General features: G+C 39.8%; 2 protein-coding genes across 3 annotated transcripts; both read left to right on the top strand.

Annotated features, from left to right (window-relative positions):
* The first annotated feature begins 1677 nt into the window (after positions 1-1677).
* adpgk (ADP-dependent glucokinase) lies at positions 1678-10501 on the top strand. 2 transcript variants are annotated; one of them, XM_074677664.1, is made up of 8 exons: positions 1678-1852; positions 4774-5029; positions 7088-7313; positions 7398-7460; positions 7570-7690; positions 7784-7980; positions 8178-8276; positions 8411-10501. In XM_074677664.1, exons 2-8 carry the CDS (start codon positions 4791-4793, stop codon positions 8966-8968), a joined length of 1503 nt encoding a protein of 500 aa, XP_074533765.1. In that variant the 5' UTR covers positions 1678-1852; positions 4774-4790; the 3' UTR covers positions 8969-10501. The 2 variants fall into 2 exon arrangements, with proteins under 2 accessions (XP_074533765.1, XP_074533764.1); XM_074677663.1 differs by having other exon boundaries at positions 8408-10501.
* Positions 10502-11943: 1442 nt separating this feature from the next.
* On the top strand, positions 11944-17036 carry ppib (peptidylprolyl isomerase B (cyclophilin B)). The gene is made up of 5 exons (XM_074678396.1): positions 11944-12202; positions 13907-14020; positions 14274-14367; positions 15111-15295; positions 16653-17036. The coding sequence occupies exons 1-5, from the start codon at positions 12068-12070 to the stop codon at positions 16773-16775; spliced, it is 651 nt and encodes a 216-aa protein (XP_074534497.1). The 5' UTR covers positions 11944-12067; the 3' UTR covers positions 16776-17036.
* The last annotated feature ends 499 nt before the right edge of the window (positions 17037-17535 follow it).

Genomic DNA, 17535 nt, shown 5'->3' with positions numbered 1-17535 from the left:
GACAAGCAACTGAAATAAAAAGTCTTTCTTAATGTTTTTAATAAGGCCGGAAAGTCTGAAATAAAGCTGCTGCTGCTCATGTCTTACTATTGTATATTATATTTCATGTTCTCTGGTCACATCCAATTTTTTGTATTTTCCTGAATTGCCCATCCAGCCTTAAAACCAAACCAGCTGTCACAGGACATGAGCCCGCATGCATCCATCACCAGTCAACAGTCTGTCACAGGACAAATATGGAGAGAGACACTCACACCCTAAGTGACCAGTCAACCTGATTAGCAAGTTTTTGGATTGTGGGAGAAGTCTAAGAGAATCAACACATGCACAAGTTTTTGAACCAGAAACCTTTTTTTCTGTGAGGCAGCAGCTCCAATCACTGCACCCATGTGCAGCATCTGGGTCTGCAAACACTCCTCTGACTGATTTTACCCTCTCTTTTAGTCTTTGCCACTTGAATTAAGATTAGGCATCAACTTGTTTTGAAGAGAAAGGGGAATTGGTTTGTGCATAATCTTTCAACTTCTTGTTGCAGGATTGCTGCACACATTGTATTTAATGTTTTGAGTGTTTTGTTCCTGTTGTATGTTTGAATCAGAATCAAGCTCAGAACAGGGTCAGACCCTAGAAAAGGGTCTCCACCTTTAAATTCATGATCTCAGCTGGTCACTACAGGCCTGGTAATGAAGCCTAAAAGCGGTTGCACTGAGTCTGCAGCACAGGAATGACCTCAACCAACAGCTGCTGGTTGCTTTCTACCGCTCCACCATCAAGAGTGTATTGACGCGTTGCATAAATATGACAGCGAAAACCACTAGCTGCACTTTGCCCACCCTTGAGGATATTTCAACCTCCTTCTGCCTTTGCAGAGCCAAGAAGATTTTAAAAGACTGCTCATGCCCTGGCCATGGTCTGTTTTCCATCTTACCCTCTTGCAGGAAATATAGAAGCATCTGAATCCGGACAAATTGACTAAATAATAGTTTACAAGCCAAGCCATCAGGCCTATCAACCAAGGAAACTGAACCTGTCATGCTGCTGCTTTTTTGTACAGTTAAGCAGTTCTACAATTTCATTTAGCAGGTACTTTTGTCAAAAGCGACATACAACACAGGCAAGAATTTAGACAGAAGGGAAAATCTTAATTTATTTATATACGCTGTATTTTAACTTTCTACTATTAATTTCGAATTACATGTCTGTGTTAATGTTTTAGAGTTTTTCCACTGTGTTTTCTTTCTTTTCTTTTTTTTATTCTGCAGTGAATATAGATGTAGCACTTGCAATTTTTTTTTTTTTTGCATAATTTGCAATGTCAATAAAGGCATGCTGATTAATTAAAACTCGTCTTTCTTAGTAACTGTACCACAGGTTTTTTTTTTGATGAGTGAATATCATATTACAATGCAAGTCCCTGTCCGAGATTAATCCAGCATCAGTTCATGTGAAGGTTTAAATTTTCATACAAAACTACTATTTCAAAATCTGGGTCAAAACTTTAGTTTGAGCACTTAGCCATCTCAGTTAGAAAAGTCTGGCTTAGAACCTGCTTCGAGCGGACACATTTAAATATTTCTGGATTTACAGCAAACCTTTTGACCTCTCTGCTCTGTCTGTTCCTTACACTCTGTACCATGAATGTTCCCTGTCACGGCGCATGCGCAGAGCGGTCACCGGAAGCCGTTGCTGTGAGCTGTGTGCAGGCTGCTGCTGCTGTTTCTCCCAATCATCGCTCCTTCAATCCTGACTCACACCGACTCAGTTACCTCTCCAACACCGGCGGCATTCGGCGAGCTTCATGCAGATAAAGTGATCAACCAGGAAACGGGATCTTGAAGTCTTCACATTAACGGTACGTGCCGCTAACAAACTGTTAGGAGCTTTTTACTGCTTCGATTTTAATCTGTGTAGAAACTGAAACCTGCACGGTGTTCGTCTTTGATTGGCAGACTCTTAAATGAGATTCCCTGCTAAGCCGAGCTGGAAGCTTCTCTCTTCTGTCAGATTAGCTTTAATAAACTGAAACCAAAGAAACATCCTGTGGACGTGAGTGTGTGTATGCTGGTGTTAGCATGTTAGCTCACTAACACTTTGTGTCCACGTTAGCAGTAACTTAAACCCTGGATGCTTTACCATGAAGTGCATCACACAGCTCCAATACACAGGGCAGGGTCACTTTTTATTGTTATCTTAATATGCAGTAAGACAGGTTGTATAAGATTATCTAACAGGCGTGGTCATAAATTATTTATATGTACTATTAACCTCTAGTACTACGGTGTAGAGTTCACCAATACTATTTTTACGGTGGCCCTGAAGTGCACAACATGACAAAAAGTCAGCTTGATTTAAAAATTGTAAAATCAGACAAAGACAAACAGAGGATTCAACCTGAAATCAGCAACCAGTCAACATTTTTGCTTGAAACAGTTAATCGTTATAAAAGTTAAAGCATGATCTGACTGATTTATATTTTTGCAGCTGTGCAAGGCACATTACACAACAACAACAACAAAAGAATAACAGGACAACATGAGAGAAAATGCAAAAACAAAATAGAAAACGTTAACATAAATGAAAACAGAAAAGGTATGCAGCTTTTAGTTCCGGTTTAACAGACGTACAGGTACATTGGTCCATTTAGCAACAATCCCTGCAGAGCAGGTTCCCACCTTTTGCATTTTCTGCAAAGTTTTTGCATTTTTTTTTCTGTTTTTGCTTCTCTTTTTCTTTTTCTTTTTTTGCATTTACTTTTTTTTAAAATTTCTAGTTTTTGCTTTCTCTTTTGCGTGATTTTATTCTCTCTTTTTTTGTTAGTGTTCTCTTTTTATTTTTGCACTCCTTTTTTGTATTTGCACTATCTGTCCTTCTGTGAAATCTTTTCTTTTATTGTCCTCTTTTTCTTTTTTTCTTTTTTATTTGTTTGTTTGTGGGTTTTCTCTTTTGTTGTCTTGTTGCCTTTTCTTGGTTGTAGTGTTTTGCATTGCAGGACCACCTATCATTTCCACCTCTTTCTTTGGCTTTGGATGATTATGCAGTAGCAGTGTTCTTTACTACCATCACAGTTTCCTCTTATCAAACTGCATATTGTAGTTTGCACAGTTGCAACAACACATGAATTGGTCATTTTAAACTTTTTTTTTTTGTATTTAACCATTTTAACCAAAAATATAGAATGAGGGATGATTTCAAGTTTAAGATTTTGTTTTATTTGGTATCAGCTAAATGAGTTTTCAATCAATTAATTAATTTGACTTAATTTGAAAATCTAATACAACACTAATCAAAAAGTACTTGGCATTGACAGAAAAACTTCAAACCTGAACCAGCATCAAGGTAAAGCTTATGTCATGCATAAATGACTTGATAAACATAAGAACTAACAAACCAAGGACAACCTGTCATCGACTTTTAATGAGAATTTTAAAATGATTTTTAATTAGGAACTGTCTTGAAAATGTAAACAATTTAGAAAGGAAAATAAAACTGCAAACTAAGGAATGGTTTTGATATTAAACAATAAAAAGTAACCTAGAAAAATAGATCAGAGTAAAAGAAGCTGATAATGTAATGTAAGTAAATACACGAGACTGTAAAACAAACAAACCATTAAAACACAAACAAGACAGGTATGTATTTAGTTTTATTTGATAAATATTGACAGTCTGGGAGATCTTCAAGAAGCTGTTTGTTTTTTGATGCTTTTAATTGTCAGGTGTCAAAAAGTAATACATCATCACTACATGAACACCCTGAAACTACTTGTGAAACAGGGACCATTGAATACTTGGCTGAGTCAATAGTTTTAGGGCAGAAAGATCAGCATTTATTAGCTGCACTGTAAGAACAGTAAACAGAAACTGTCCCTGTCCTCCTGTCTCAAGGGCATCTGAAGATCCCTCCTGGGTGCTTACTCACAGACGACAGGTTGCTATGATCTTACAGTCTCATCCTAAAGTCCTGAACTTTATGACTGGCTGCATAACAGGAAAAATACAGGATGTTCTTCTACATTCTTAAGTACTGGGACAACAACATGAGAAATATATTCAAGATCGCATGCTAGCTTTAAGTCACATTTTCAGATTACACATTAAAGCTCCTCTGAGGAGTTTTTGTTTTTCATGGAAAAGGACTGAAATTAATATTGGTCCCACTTTATGGTATAAAAAAAGCATACAGGACCATCAGCAACAAGAATGATATTTTCTGTGTAATGACTTTCAATGCCTCTTTTGGTGAGAGGAGGGGTCACCTGTTCGCCAAGCAGCTAACATATTTTTGTTTTTTCATTTTCCACACTATCAGTCATGTTCATTGACTCGCTTAATTGTCAAAAGTCAGCAGAATGAGGCAACGAAAGCATGTAACGGACAGGATTAACAAAGACTGCTTTACCTACAGGGACGCCAGATTGACACACACCAGAATTTCCTGGCAGGAGCTTTAATCTGAGATGGGCTGATAGCTGCTGACTTAAAAGGATTTTTTTCATATTCAATGTGGGGTTCTTTTGGAAAATCTTATGTTTTAGCCTCCAAACAAATAAGAAAACTTAATTTTGATGCAGCAGCCCATGGACTTTGGATGGTCTTTAAACCCCCTGTCTTTTTGTGCTGTTGTTAAGATTTTAAAGCTAATCCTGCGATATTGTAACCAAACCGCCCTGTTTTGCTCTCCAGTCACTATTAATCCACAGTAAACCCTTGTATCTGACTTCAGCGCTAACAGTTGATATGACAGAGATTAAATTGACTGGTTTCTTTGTTGCAGGACTGCGTGGGAGCATCATGTGGAGGAAGGCTTCTGTAGCAGCCTTGCTGGCATTAACTGTTGGCTATCTTTACCATGGTAGTCCGGAGCTGCCAGACCAGATTCTGCAGTATGTCAGCCTGCCAAACTTCCAGCAGTCATCCCAGAGCCAGAACAGTCAGAGCAACAACCAGCGTAGCCTGGAGGAGGTGATCTCTTCCGCCTGGGAGACTCTCATCACTCTACCCAGCCGACGGTGGAGCAAAGTGGCAGTCGGGTGAGTCAGAGAGTCAAACTGTGGTGCTGTGATAAAATAGACTCAGCTCTTTCTTTAGTCACTGAACTGCAGCTACAGTTGATATTTATTTCTGCTATAGCTGCTCTTCTGTGCGGCGTGGCATGTTGAGAGGCTGTTTTCGGCTCTGCTCTTGAGGAGGTATGTGTTATCATGCGCTCGGATAGCTGTTTCCAAGACTTATGCCAGAGGGAGTTAAACCACCACCTATACCTATCATATAGCCGGCAGGCCTCTTCGGTATGGCCAACACATGGTATCAGTGTCGTTGAAAGGTGGAGGGAGATGATTGGACGGACCTGAGGGACGGCCCACTAGAGGGATGGACAGAGTGTTCAAACAGTGGGGAGAAGATGTAGGAAAGGAGACCAGCTGTATCTGAGGTTGAAGTGAATATTGGATATATTGACTGGAGAAAAGGGAGAGATGGATGTATACGTATGAACTGACTTCGAGCCTTTAGCCCTTTGTAAAAAACAAATGACCCTTTAAAAATTCACCTTTTTTTCCTTTGTTTTAGAAACACTTCAATGAATTTTTAACTTTGTAGAACTAACTGACACACTGCTTTACATCTGATAAAGTCTATTTTGGGTCATTCAACAGCTACACATGTGCTTAATACCACCATAGAGAGCAAGTATGTCCTCAATACAACAGCAGAGATTAGATTTAATATAACAGTATGAGGCAGAACTTAAAGAGGGGCCATTCAGCTTTACCATATTTCAAATATGGATATATAAATACTGATGCTCATTTTACATGTGTGCAGATTATTAAACTACTTCAATTTCACATGTTGGAATTTCACTGCTCAAAATGTTCTGTCCTGAGCACCAGATCTTATTGGGATATAGAATAGAATAGAATAGAATAGAATAGAATAGAATAGAAAAGAACTTTATTGTCATTGTAACAAGTCATTACAAGTACAATGAAATTGAAGTCACAGCAGCAATCAAGAAAACAAAAGTAAGAAAGTGTATAGAAAGTTCAAAAAGGTCCATAAGAAAATAGATGCTGACAGCTTGTCCATCATTCTCCAGTTCAGCCTCCACCTCCACAGGGTCCAGGACTGAGCTACTTCAGTCATGCTCCATCTCTGTCTCCTAGATCCTGTCTGCTCACAGCAGGTGAAGCTCTTCCAATGTTGCGTTGGTGTCTGATGTTAGCTCCGTTAGCCATGTCTGTGATTAGCATGATGCTACTCTGCCCTCTGGTATTCCCCATTGACATGCTACAGGCTGCTAACAGCTGAGTTCACAAAAAGTTTGGTGTCCATAGCCAAAAAATAAGCCATACAAATTTATGATCCACGTCAAATACAAAGATAACGAAAAAGAGACAAAAAAATTACGAGAAACGGACAAAGAAGAGAGAGCTGCTGCAAAAGGCAGCTAATATGCCCTCTAAGGTACTCTTCACACCTCATTGTCTGCTGCAGGAGTCCACATTGAGACAGGCCTTGAAGCAGGGCAGAAGGTGTGAGAGGTCTTGACATCCCAATCTAGAAGACAAAAAGGCCTGGAAGGTTATTGAGGAATCAGGAGAAGGGCGTCTCAAGTGGTTAAAACAAAGACATTGAATTTACAATAACAGGCCTCCAGAGGGCTGGCCAATCAGAGAAAAGGGGGTTTGTGGAGCGTGGAGACAGCAGCTAAAACAAAATATTACAGACAGAGGCTGAAACAAGGATTTTCTAAAACACCAGTAAGAGAAAAAAAAAGATTTTTTGGGTCTTTAAATCATTTAGAGGAAGTACTACGGTAAACCAGAGGGTTAGAAAGCTTAAAAAAAAGCAAAATACCCCCTCTTTAAGTTACAAACTAAGAAACTTAAACTTGTGGTTTGATTTAATTTTCATCAAGACACAGCTTATACAAAGCTACAGGTACCAGATCATTTTGTTTGGTCAGAATTCAGTGATTCGTCAGACTGACAAATACCAGGTTTTTCCTTTTTTCCCATTTGTTGACGACATATTGCTGTTGACATAAAGAGAATTTTAACAACGAAGCTTCTTTCTTGTGTGTTCAGGGTGAACGCCTGTGTGGACGTTGTGGTCTCAGGAGTGGGTCTCCTGCAGGCTCTAGCTGTGGACCCCGGAACTGGCCTGGACCATGAAGTGTTGCACTCCAAAGAGGACTTGAGGGAAGCATTCATTTACTACATGGAGCGAGGAGCAGCAGCTGAACGCTTCTTCACAGACAAGGAGGTGTTTCAGAGGATAGCACAGGCAGCAGCAGAGTACCCCGGAGCAAAGGTAAGTCTGCCTCACTCCACAAACAAAAGCTGACATTCCCAAACAATCTGCCACCATGTGAACTCAGTGTCTGTGTCCTTTCAGCTGTATGTGGGAGGAAATGCTGCTCTCATTGGTCAGAAGCTCGCCACATACCCAGACCTGATGGTACGGTCACATGTTAATTTGTTTGTTATGACCTTGTTAACTCAGTCAATGAAACTGTTTTTGTAGACAGATTTTAAAGTTTCTGTGCTTGAATGCTTTTATAACACAGGTCTTGCTTTGTGGGCCAGTTGGACCTAAACTTCACGAGATGCTGGATGAACAGATTGTTGTTCCTCCAGAGTCCCTTCAGGAGACGGATGAATATCACCTCATCCTGGAGTATAAAGCAGGTACAGAGAAGATCAAGCCGACACCGCTGATTCCTTTAGTGTGTCTGGGATATTAAATGAAACAGCTGTTCTTGTTCTGTGTCATATCCTCAGGTGAAAAGTGGGGATCAACACAGGCACCTCAAGCCAACCGCTTCATCTTCTCTCATGACGTCTCCAATGGGGGGATGAGCTCACTGGAGACGTTCGTGGCAAGTCTGGAGGAGTTTGAGCCCGAGCTGGTTGTTCTGTCAGGGCTCCACATGATGGAGGGTCAGGGCAGAGAATTGTGGGAGGAGAGGCTGAAGGAGGTGAGGCTGAAAGCTGTTCCTGGATCTCCACATGCTAATATCATCACAATAGTATAATTATCGTATATATATATAGTATAAAACTGGTGTAATTCCTGTTATTTCTCACAAAATTGGACCTTATGGTGCAATGAATATGTTTTATGGGAACATTGCAGTGAGTCAAACAATGAAACCTTTTCACCTTTTCTCTGCAGGCTGTTTTGGCCATATCTGACATCCGTAAAGACATCCCTATCCACCTGGAGCTGGCTAGCATGACGGACAAAGACTATATGAACAGCATCATGCAGGAGGTACATGTCGAATATAGTTTAGTCAACCTCTCAAATTCCTCCCCAGAGAAATATGAGTGTGCTAAAAACCCACAAATCCCTGAAGAGATCTGTATTTTTAATTAAAGTTTTTCTCCTCTGTTTCCTGTTAGCAGTTTATGCCCATTGTCAGCTCCATCGGACTGAACGAGCAAGAGCTGCTCTTCCTCTCTCAGGCCGGCGAGGGACCTCACGCAGACATGACTACCTGGAAAGGCATCCCAGACGTGGGCCGGGTCAGCGACATCCTCCTCTGGATCCTGGAGCAGCACGGCCGCAGCGACCCGCTGTCAGAAGCTGACCTCACTCGTATTCACTTCCACACGCTGGCGTACCACATCCTGGCCACAGTGGACGGGTACTGGGGGAACCAGGTGGCGGCAGTGGCAGCTGGAGCTCGGGTGGCGAGCAGTCAGGCGTGTGGCCTCCAGTCTGTGGATGTTAGTAAAGTGGAGCTCAAAGCGCCGCTGGAGTTTTACAGCTCACACACTGAGCCGCGTGAGAAGCTGACAATAAACCCAGCACAGCCCGTGACTGTGTGGCGCAGAGGGAACGTCACCTTCCACATGACGCCGGTGCTGGTCTGCAAACAGCCTCTGCGGACAGTCGGTCTCGGAGATGCCATCTCAGCAGAAGGACTTGTTTACTCAGAGCTCATGGAGCGGCGGTTCTAACGTTTGCTTGACCCTGACTCTCAGTTTGTCTGGAAAAGGGTGCTGGGAAGTTGCTGAAATGACCCTAGTGAAGTATCACCTGCTGCTGTGGTCGCTGGATTTCCTTCAGACCTGTGTGTCTTGAAACCGTTTGTGTCTTCCTTCCCAAACCTCTGAGTCTCAAAATGTGGTCAATGGTGTTAGTTTTAAAATCCTGCCAGATGAGTCCTCCAGCCGGCTCAGCTCACCTCTGCCCTCCTTCCTGATCCTCCAGCCGACACTGAGGCAGAGCTGCTCACGCACGGATCTGACCGGACTGAGAGGCAGATTGACTCTATGCACAGGGCGCAGCTCAAAGTCGCCTTCACAAACTCCAAAGAGTTTTGTCGGCTCCCCTTAATTACTTTCACTCGCGTACCTTCAGTATGCTGTGCCTTCAGAAAATACCAGAATTAAATATTTTATCCTCACTTTAAAGCTGAACAAACTTAAAACAAAGTATCACATTAGATCAGTTCAAACACAACTGTGTTGTCTGGAAACTGATGACGTCTTACTATATCATAGAAGCTAAGTGGTATTATTGATGTTCTTTGTTTTTGATGCAACCATGTCAAATATTCACTAGATCACTTGAACTCTCATAGATGTTTGACTTCTTAATGTGTAATAATGGTTCTAACTAGAAATACTTGACATGTTTCTCTGTTTGTCCTGTGAGGATGAAAAGTAGAAAAGTGTGAAAAAGATTTTTCTTCTGTTTTTAGCCGAAACACTCCCATGTTGAACATGTTTACGTCTGGAACAGTAGTTATAACAGTAAATATAATGTTGTTTGCTCTACTTTACAAATTCATGCTCAAATAATGAAAAAATCTACTTATAAAAGTAAAACCTGATTTGTTTTAGAATGGGAACCTTCTTTATGCAGTAAAGCTCCATTAGCAATCAGATGCTAATTAATTTAAAGTTGCTGTTGGAATTTCAACCTAAGAAAAGATTAGGTCATATGTTATCAGGGTTACTGTATTTCTTTGTTTCCTATTGTTTTGCGGGTGCAAATTAATGTTTTTCAACACATGCTTATCAAATGTTTGTGTTTAAAACTGGATCAGAAAAACTAACAGCTAGCCAGTGTAACAAACTGCAAATCACACTTCCAGATTTATTTTCGAGCAGGTTGTTAAATTTTGCTTTTTTGTTTTTGTTGTTTTCCTCTAACCTTACTTGGGATTGCCTGAATCATGTCAGATGTACACTATGTGACTGTCAGAAGAACAGTGTATTTGTATACCTCACATGGCCACCAAAGGCATGCAATAATAATGAGTCTTAATGCAAACAAACATACAACAAAAAGATGTATGGCGTTTTGTTTAGCAGAAGTAATTCTTTGCACTAGTAGAAAGTGGCAGGTGAGCCTGCAAAGGTGAATGTAACCTAACTCCGAACCCCCCGTGTTTCTTTTTTTTAAGCAAGTACAATCTACTCCACTTTACTTATTTCTAGTTTGTGTCTCATGTTTTTAACATTTGTAACTGTCAATAAGTTTCATTTACCTTCAGTTTGTCATTAAAAATGTAAGGAAAGATGGACTTAAGTTATTTCTTTATCCTCAATGTTTAAATGACTTTTGTCTCGTATTACTTCCAGCACTGGAATAATTCACACACAAAATCTGATTATTTCCTTATTCAGCTTCATTAAAGCTACTTATCTGTTATTATTTTCATGACACTTTTTCCTTTTAAACTGTAGTTCACACAAATCACAGCATTTAATGATGCATTTCAGGCTCTAAACTTGGTGTTAACTACTTTTTAATTTGTACTTCTGTAAACACATTTAACAGTACATCTCAGTAAATGGGAATATGGAAAAGTTTATTTATTTCAGCAGGTCAATTCAAAAACTAAACCTTGAAAGATGATAGAATATCATGTTATTAGAATAGATTATGAGTTTCCCTTTTGAATTATTTACTTTTCTATTTTATTTTGTTTCAAGTGCTAAATATATAATTTTATCTTTAACAAACGACAGCTGGCTACTTTAACTCAGTTTTCATCTTAGTGCAAAATATGTGACTTCTCATTAGCTGAAACATATCCTTTCTGGGTTGTCTTTCATTAGTAGCTTTGGTTAGGTTTTACTACACAGTATGATACGAGAGCTGGAGCTTTTGTGTCATATTATTATAAAGCTAAAGCCAAACAACAAAATTAACATGTTTTTTCGTAACGCAATAACAATTTTCCTTTCAACAAGATGTTTTTAAATAAAAATACAGGGTTCAAATGAGCATCAATCCAACAAAATCTCTTTCTCTAAAACAGTGATTCAGCATTTTGAGAAATGGAGTTGTTAATTTAAACAAAGTTAAACTTAATCAAACTAAATTTGTAGCTCAGTCAAGTGGGACTTGGCTTGGCAAGTCACCAGTTTAAGTCCCAGTTTGTTTGGAAAACTGGGCTGGTAACTGGAGAGGTGGTAAACCATTTCCTGAGCACTGCCGAGATGCCCACAAGCAAGGCACCAAACCCCCAACTACTCTGGAGTCCTCTCTGTCACGCTGCACTCCCCATTAGTGCATGTTCTGTGTGCCAAAGTGTAAATTATTGTTTGTTAATGATTCAGAGTAAAAAAGAATGAATCTCCACAGTGATTTATAAGGTCTATCTTCTTCTTGAAACAGGCAACAACATTTAAAAAAACGAGATAAAGAATAAAATATTATTATATTTGAAAACAGTCATAATCTTTGCCAAAAGTTTTCTGTGTGGGATTCAAAGGGAACAGCTCATGCAAAAAATAAGAACAAACTGTGTTCTCATTTTTTTTTTTTCACTGAATGGGATTGCTGTACATGCCCCATACATGCCGTCTTTACGCGTCTCCACCTGATTGGTTCCATCGACCGCTAAACGAGCCAATCAGAGCGTAGTGCGTCTACACGCTACGCACTGAAGCCCCGCCTCTACGTGTCGTGGAAGCTGCGCAGCCTGGAGCCCGGAGCGGCCGCAGCTGTAGTCTCCACCCCGGATACCGCACTCTTCGCTCTCACATATAAAGCTAACTAGACAACCAGGCCTTTCTCGGGACTGCTCTATTTTCTCGTATATGGTGAGGCTGTGTGAGAGAAGGATGAAGTTCCTCGTCGCTGTTACAGTCATTGTGGTATCGTTGATATTCCTCGCTTTCCCCAATGGCTCATCGGCTGACGAGAAGAGGAAAGGCCCCAAAGTGACTGCGAAGGTAAAATCAAAGCTCTTTCTCGTAGCTAACGGTAGCATTTAAGCCACGTCACTCCCAGGTTGGCATCTAACGGGTCATACTTTGCAGCATTCATACCTGGGGAGATATGTTTTGCTTTTACCTAATGTATAAAGATGCATCTGATAGCTGTGTGTTAAAAAGAAGGGGGATTTATAATCGTATTGAATTGTGTGTCTAACTGATGCTATGTCTAGACATTGGACTGAACACAGGCTAACTGATATGTCTGCACTAATCTCAATGAAGTTAGCCACCGAAGATCGAATCAAGGCCTTGGCTGGATTCAACTGTCTGAATGCAAATATATCACTAACACCAAAATCCATTTAGTCTTAGCTTTACATTTGGGATCAGGTCATCTATGTCTCCCTGTTGTTGTGTCCGGCCTTGTTGTGTCTGTGTGCAGCAGCTTTGTCCACGTCCACACTTACAGGAGAGCTAGTAGCAGGTCAGCATGATCCCATGGGCTACCGAAACTATATATTTCTGTTATATTGCTTTATGTCCAGAAGATCAACTGGTGTGTATGTAGGTCTGGGAGAGATTCTTGATGTTTGCTAGCAATCAGCCCAGTTTTGGGCAGTTGTGCTTATTTTGTTATCTGCAGAACCAACCATTTCCCACTTCTGTATTTGAGTTTGAACACCACTGCCTGGTGTTTTCAGACCTTTGGATGCCTTTCCATGACTTGGTTTATGAAGTTCAGCTACCTTTTTCCTGGATAGTTTGTTTGCTTTTCCAATGACTCAGTATCCAGAGAATCTGTGCAGCCTTGAAGAGATGAAACATGCAGAACAAAGAATCTAAGCAACAGTTTCAATCCTAACACTAATTACAAACAAGTCACACAAGAGTCAGCCAAATAAAACTGTGTGTGTCAACCTGTGTGATTATTATCAGACCAAACATTCTCTGGTGTGAAAACTTTTTATTCAGGTCATTCAGGTGATTTCAGTGAACATTATAATTTTGAAAAGAGCACATGTAATCATGTGATTGTAAATGGCTTCACCTGACCACCATACTTAAATAAAATATGTGTTTTCTGCATGATCATTTATATTTTTCAAAAATAAGGCCAATACTTAACTTCTGCAAGAGTATGTACACTTATGGGGACAACTTTACATTTATCAGTAAGGCTCATTAAATAGAGTGCTTGTTACTTTTATATATCATTTACAAGCATCTAATACAACAATTGTAGGGCAAAAATCTATCTTTTATACTTTAATATTCACAGAAAACTATTTTAAAAAGACAAAAAAATCTAGGTCTAGTTCCTCAAAGGAAACTGCATAAAATACTACTACTCAACATCCATAGCATCTTATATCCCTATGTTAAGTTTGTGGCAACCATGTAGCACTTCACAAGATATGATAAAATGATTCAAGTATCTATCATAAGAACATTTAAGTGTTGAGCACACAGAATGTGAATACTAACTTACCACCAATAACTGTATCCAAATACATAACAATGGAAAACTTTGTGTACTTGACACTGTTTTCAAGTTTTGGCTGGATTGAATGTAATTGTGATGTCAATCAGTAATGTTATATGGGGCTTGTAAAGTTAGCCCTGCCTTTGAAAAGGAAAATGCCCCGTTTCAATGCATCCATTTGGATCAGAACTGACTGGAAACTGTGTTAAAATGAATATTTCTTTCTTCTTTTTCAGGTCTTCTTTGACATCAGAATTGGAGATGAAGACGTCGGGAGGGTTGTCATCGGAGTGTTTGGAAAAACAGTCCCCAAAACAGTTGACAACTTTGTGGCCCTTGCAACAGGAGAGGTGAGGACAACACAAACTAATCTGAGCCACAATTTATTTTGCAGTGTCAGGGTGTAAAAGGGATCTCTTTCAGAGTTTGTGAGTGGACTTTAAGTTTGTGTCAACAGTATGAACTGTGATTACCATATGTTTGAATGCTTCTATTTGTTTTTAATTATTTAGGTGTTTTTGTTTATTCAGGATAAATCCTGTCAATAAACTGCCTTGTTAACTTTTTTACCTATTGTTTGTGTTGTGTTTTCCTTTCAAACAGAAAGGATTTGGCTACAAAGGCAGCAAGTTCCACCGAGTCATCAAGGACTTCATGATCCAGGGTGGAGACTTCACCAGAGGAGATGGCACCGGAGGTAAGATGCCACCGGTGAACACCTGCTGAGTGGAATTTCTGTCAGATTGTTATCTCTGCAAGAACAAACTTGCCCTCTACAGTCTGAGTTGGTGCTGTGCGGAACATTAGAAGACTTATGAACTAATACATATATTAAAAAGAAGTTCAACCATGGGAACTTTTTACATTTGATTATTTTCTGGTGTACTTTTTAGTCTTATCATCTACTGACTGATTTGATGATGACAATATAGAGCTACGGCTTCAGGATTTCTTGGAGCTCTACGTTGTTGGCGCCATCAGGGTCTGAGTTATGGTTAGACACTTAAAAAGCTTAATTGCACCCCTGAATCTACAGCCTTCACATCTGTGAAGCTCCTGCTTTTTAGCGCCTACTTGTAAGTCAAATCAGCTGCACTCCTGTTTATGGATATTGTGTAACTCTTAGTCTTCATACAATAAAAATAGATGAGTTATTAAAAGAATCACCCACTGTACGGTTGTTATACACAAAGACACTGAACTGTTTATTTTTAGTCTATGTTGCGAACATGTTTGATTCTGCTGTAAAAATGGGTCTTTTTGTAGTCCTCTGGCAGAATCTCTTTCTTTTTTTTATTTCAGTACTGCCTTCATTAAGAAAAAAAAAATCTGGAAGTTGCTGCTTAGTTATAAAAACCTGTGGCAGATATCAAGTCATCTAAGTGAGAAACAAAAGATAAGAGACGTTATTCAAACTGTTTTGTCTTCCTTCAAATCAAGGCAAGAGCATCTATGGAGACCGTTTCCCTGATGAGAACTTCAAGCTGAAGCACTACGGCCCCGGCTGGCTCAGCATGGCCAACGCTGGCAAAGACACCAACGGCTCCCAGTTCTTCATCACTACAGCTGTGACTGCATGGCTGGACGGAAAACACGTCGTCTTTGGGAAAGTTTTGGAGGGCATGGTGAGTGAACATTAAAATCTAAAGAGAGCTTTTATCTGCTACACTGACGTTTCTCTTATTTTGGTCTAGTTGGTCACAAGATATCTGCAGTATTTTTATCAAATTCCAAAAATAGCAGGCAGACTAAAATAGATCGTTGCCTGCTGCTCAGGTGCTTAGTGTTCAGAGTTAAAAATGTAAAATATGAGTCATCTAATAGACGGGTTGGCTGTAATGTGTGTTTGAATGAAAGGCCAAAGAAACTGATCCATGCATCAATATGGAAGCTAATCTTGTAGTTGACAACACAGAAAGCTGGTTTGAATAAGTGACATTGTCAATAATGTTTCTTTCAAAGTAATTTTTCAGGTTATTTAATTTTCTTTATTTGAACCAAAGCAGCCTGTTGAAAATTTCAGGCTATTAGTCGAATTAAGATCCTGGTGGTAAAATTAGCTAAAAACATAAGAATGGAGAGTAGATACAAATTGATCCATCACTTATGTTCATACAAAGCTGTTTTTTATTTATTAATGAATTCATCTGCATAAAAAATGCTGAATATGTAAGCCTTAGAGTTTATTTTTTTATCATCAGACTGGGTTTTTCTATCAGAGGTGTTTTGGTTGGACCGAGAAGTATCAGTCGGTGTCCTTTCAGCTGGTATTGACTGTGAACAGGAAAACAAACTGCACTCAGAGCAAAATAAAGCAGTTAGCATGCCACATTTGGTCTGGACAGTGTTTGTGTGATAAGAAAACTCAAAGCTGGTGTTCTCCAAAACCAAGTTGTAGCATTATTTGGAGTGGGCCCTGGTACCAACTCTAAAGCAAAGGCCAAGTTAGGATTGAGAACAATAAATGTAACGGAGGTGAAAACAGTGTCTTTAAAACTGCAGGTAATTATGTCAGCAGGGTTGCCAAGTGTAGCTTATGTTAGCCTAGCTAGCACCAACAGCCTTTGGTCACCCCTGCAAGTTGACTTCCAATACCTCACTGGATGCAGAAACAGGATGTGGCTCATGTATAATTTTATCTCTGTTTTCTGCCTCGTAATGCTGCCAAATTACTCTATCCCACACTTTGTGATGCTCACTCAAGAACCTGCTGCAACAGTAGGGAGAAAGTTGTGTAGTTTGTCCAGTTTTTTGGAATTAGCTTTGCCTTCTTTTGGTGAGATATTTGAAAGATTGATCTCACACCTCTCTCCAGTTATTTTTTATCTCCAAGTCTAGGGAAGCTAAAAAAAGACAAACAATTTTGCACCTTATTACTTTTGCAGTTATCATTTGATGAAAGATTTTATTTTAAATTCACAATCTTAAAATAAGATTGAGTCTGAGCTGCACCGGTCTCATTTTCTCCTCTGTGTCTTTCAGGATGTGGTGAGGAAGGTTGAGAGCACTAAGACAGATGCTCGCGACAAACCCCTGAAAGACGTCATCATCCACGATTGCGGGAAAATTGAGGTGGAAAAACCTTTTGCAGTGCACAAGGAGTAAGAGAGCTGCTGGGAGGAAACAGGACTGGGGGTTATTGAGGGCGTGGGGTCATCATGCAGGCCTCCTTATTTTTTTTTAATCGCGAGCAGCCCCGTGTGGTCCTGGATTAAACGGGCTGTGGGTCATTCAGTGTCAGCGGCTGCCGTCTTAAAGCACCAGGAGAGCAGTAACATCAAACAATCATGACAACACTCTGGGTCCATTTACCAACAAGCATTCCAAGGTGCACTTACTGTTCATGGTTAATCCTCCTCCTTTTTTTTTTTTTTTTTTGTAAAAAATGAAATCTGAAATAAAGTTTTCAAATTTTGTTAAACAGCTGACTGAGTTTCTTTCTGAACAAGTATCAGGTTATTTTACATCATGAGTAGATTTACTTAAAGAACTTTTGTACATCTCCATCCCTCCACTGTAATACTTTTATTTACAGAATTTCAAATGCAGGACTTTTACTTTAACATACATGAATTTTGAGTTTAAGCTCAGCACTTCTATCACTAATAAACACACACACAGTTATTCACTTTGACTCAAATTTTATGCTCAAATGTTTTGGGGGGGGTTTTGTTGCAAAAGACACTTGGGAGCATTGACTCCTTGAAGTGACCAGCAGAGGGCGCCCTCACACCACAGAGATCAGCAGCTCAGCAGATCCGAGGCTCTTCATGTTTGTGGTTTCACATGAGATTTTACGACAATAAAATGAGTATTTGTGCATTTTTGTGGTTCTGTGCCTGCATATGATTGATGAGGGCATAAA

Source organism: Halichoeres trimaculatus, unplaced genomic scaffold (assembly GCF_033239565.1).
Source record: "Halichoeres trimaculatus isolate MK-OKI-2021-1 unplaced genomic scaffold, fHalTri1.1 fHalTri1_scaffold_10, whole genome shotgun sequence".
Classification (NCBI taxonomy): Eukaryota; Metazoa; Chordata; class Actinopteri; order Labriformes; family Labridae; genus Halichoeres; species Halichoeres trimaculatus.
Note: the sequence above shows the minus strand (reverse complement) of the source record. Positions and strands in the feature narration are given on the sequence as shown.

Bases quoted from the DNA above. Each gene is read 5' to 3' on its own strand.
- ppib (XM_074678396.1), top strand. From the start codon at position 12,068: ATGGTGAGGCTGTGTGAGAGAAGGATGAAGTTCCTCGTCGCTGTTACA. The intron at 12,203-13,906 runs GTAAAATCAAAG...CTTCTTTTTCAG, and splicing joins GCCCCAAAGTGACTGCGAAG to GTCTTCTTTGACATCAGAAT. The intron at 14,021-14,273 runs GTGAGGACAACA...CCTTTCAAACAG, and splicing joins TGGCCCTTGCAACAGGAGAG to AAAGGATTTGGCTACAAAGG.
- adpgk (XM_074677663.1), top strand. From the start codon at position 4,791: ATGTGGAGGAAGGCTTCTGTAGCAGCCTTGCTGGCATTAACTGTTGGC. The intron at 7,314-7,397 runs GTAAGTCTGCCT...GTGTCCTTTCAG, and splicing joins CAGAGTACCCCGGAGCAAAG to CTGTATGTGGGAGGAAATGC. The intron at 7,461-7,569 runs GTACGGTCACAT...TTTATAACACAG, and splicing joins CCACATACCCAGACCTGATG to GTCTTGCTTTGTGGGCCAGT.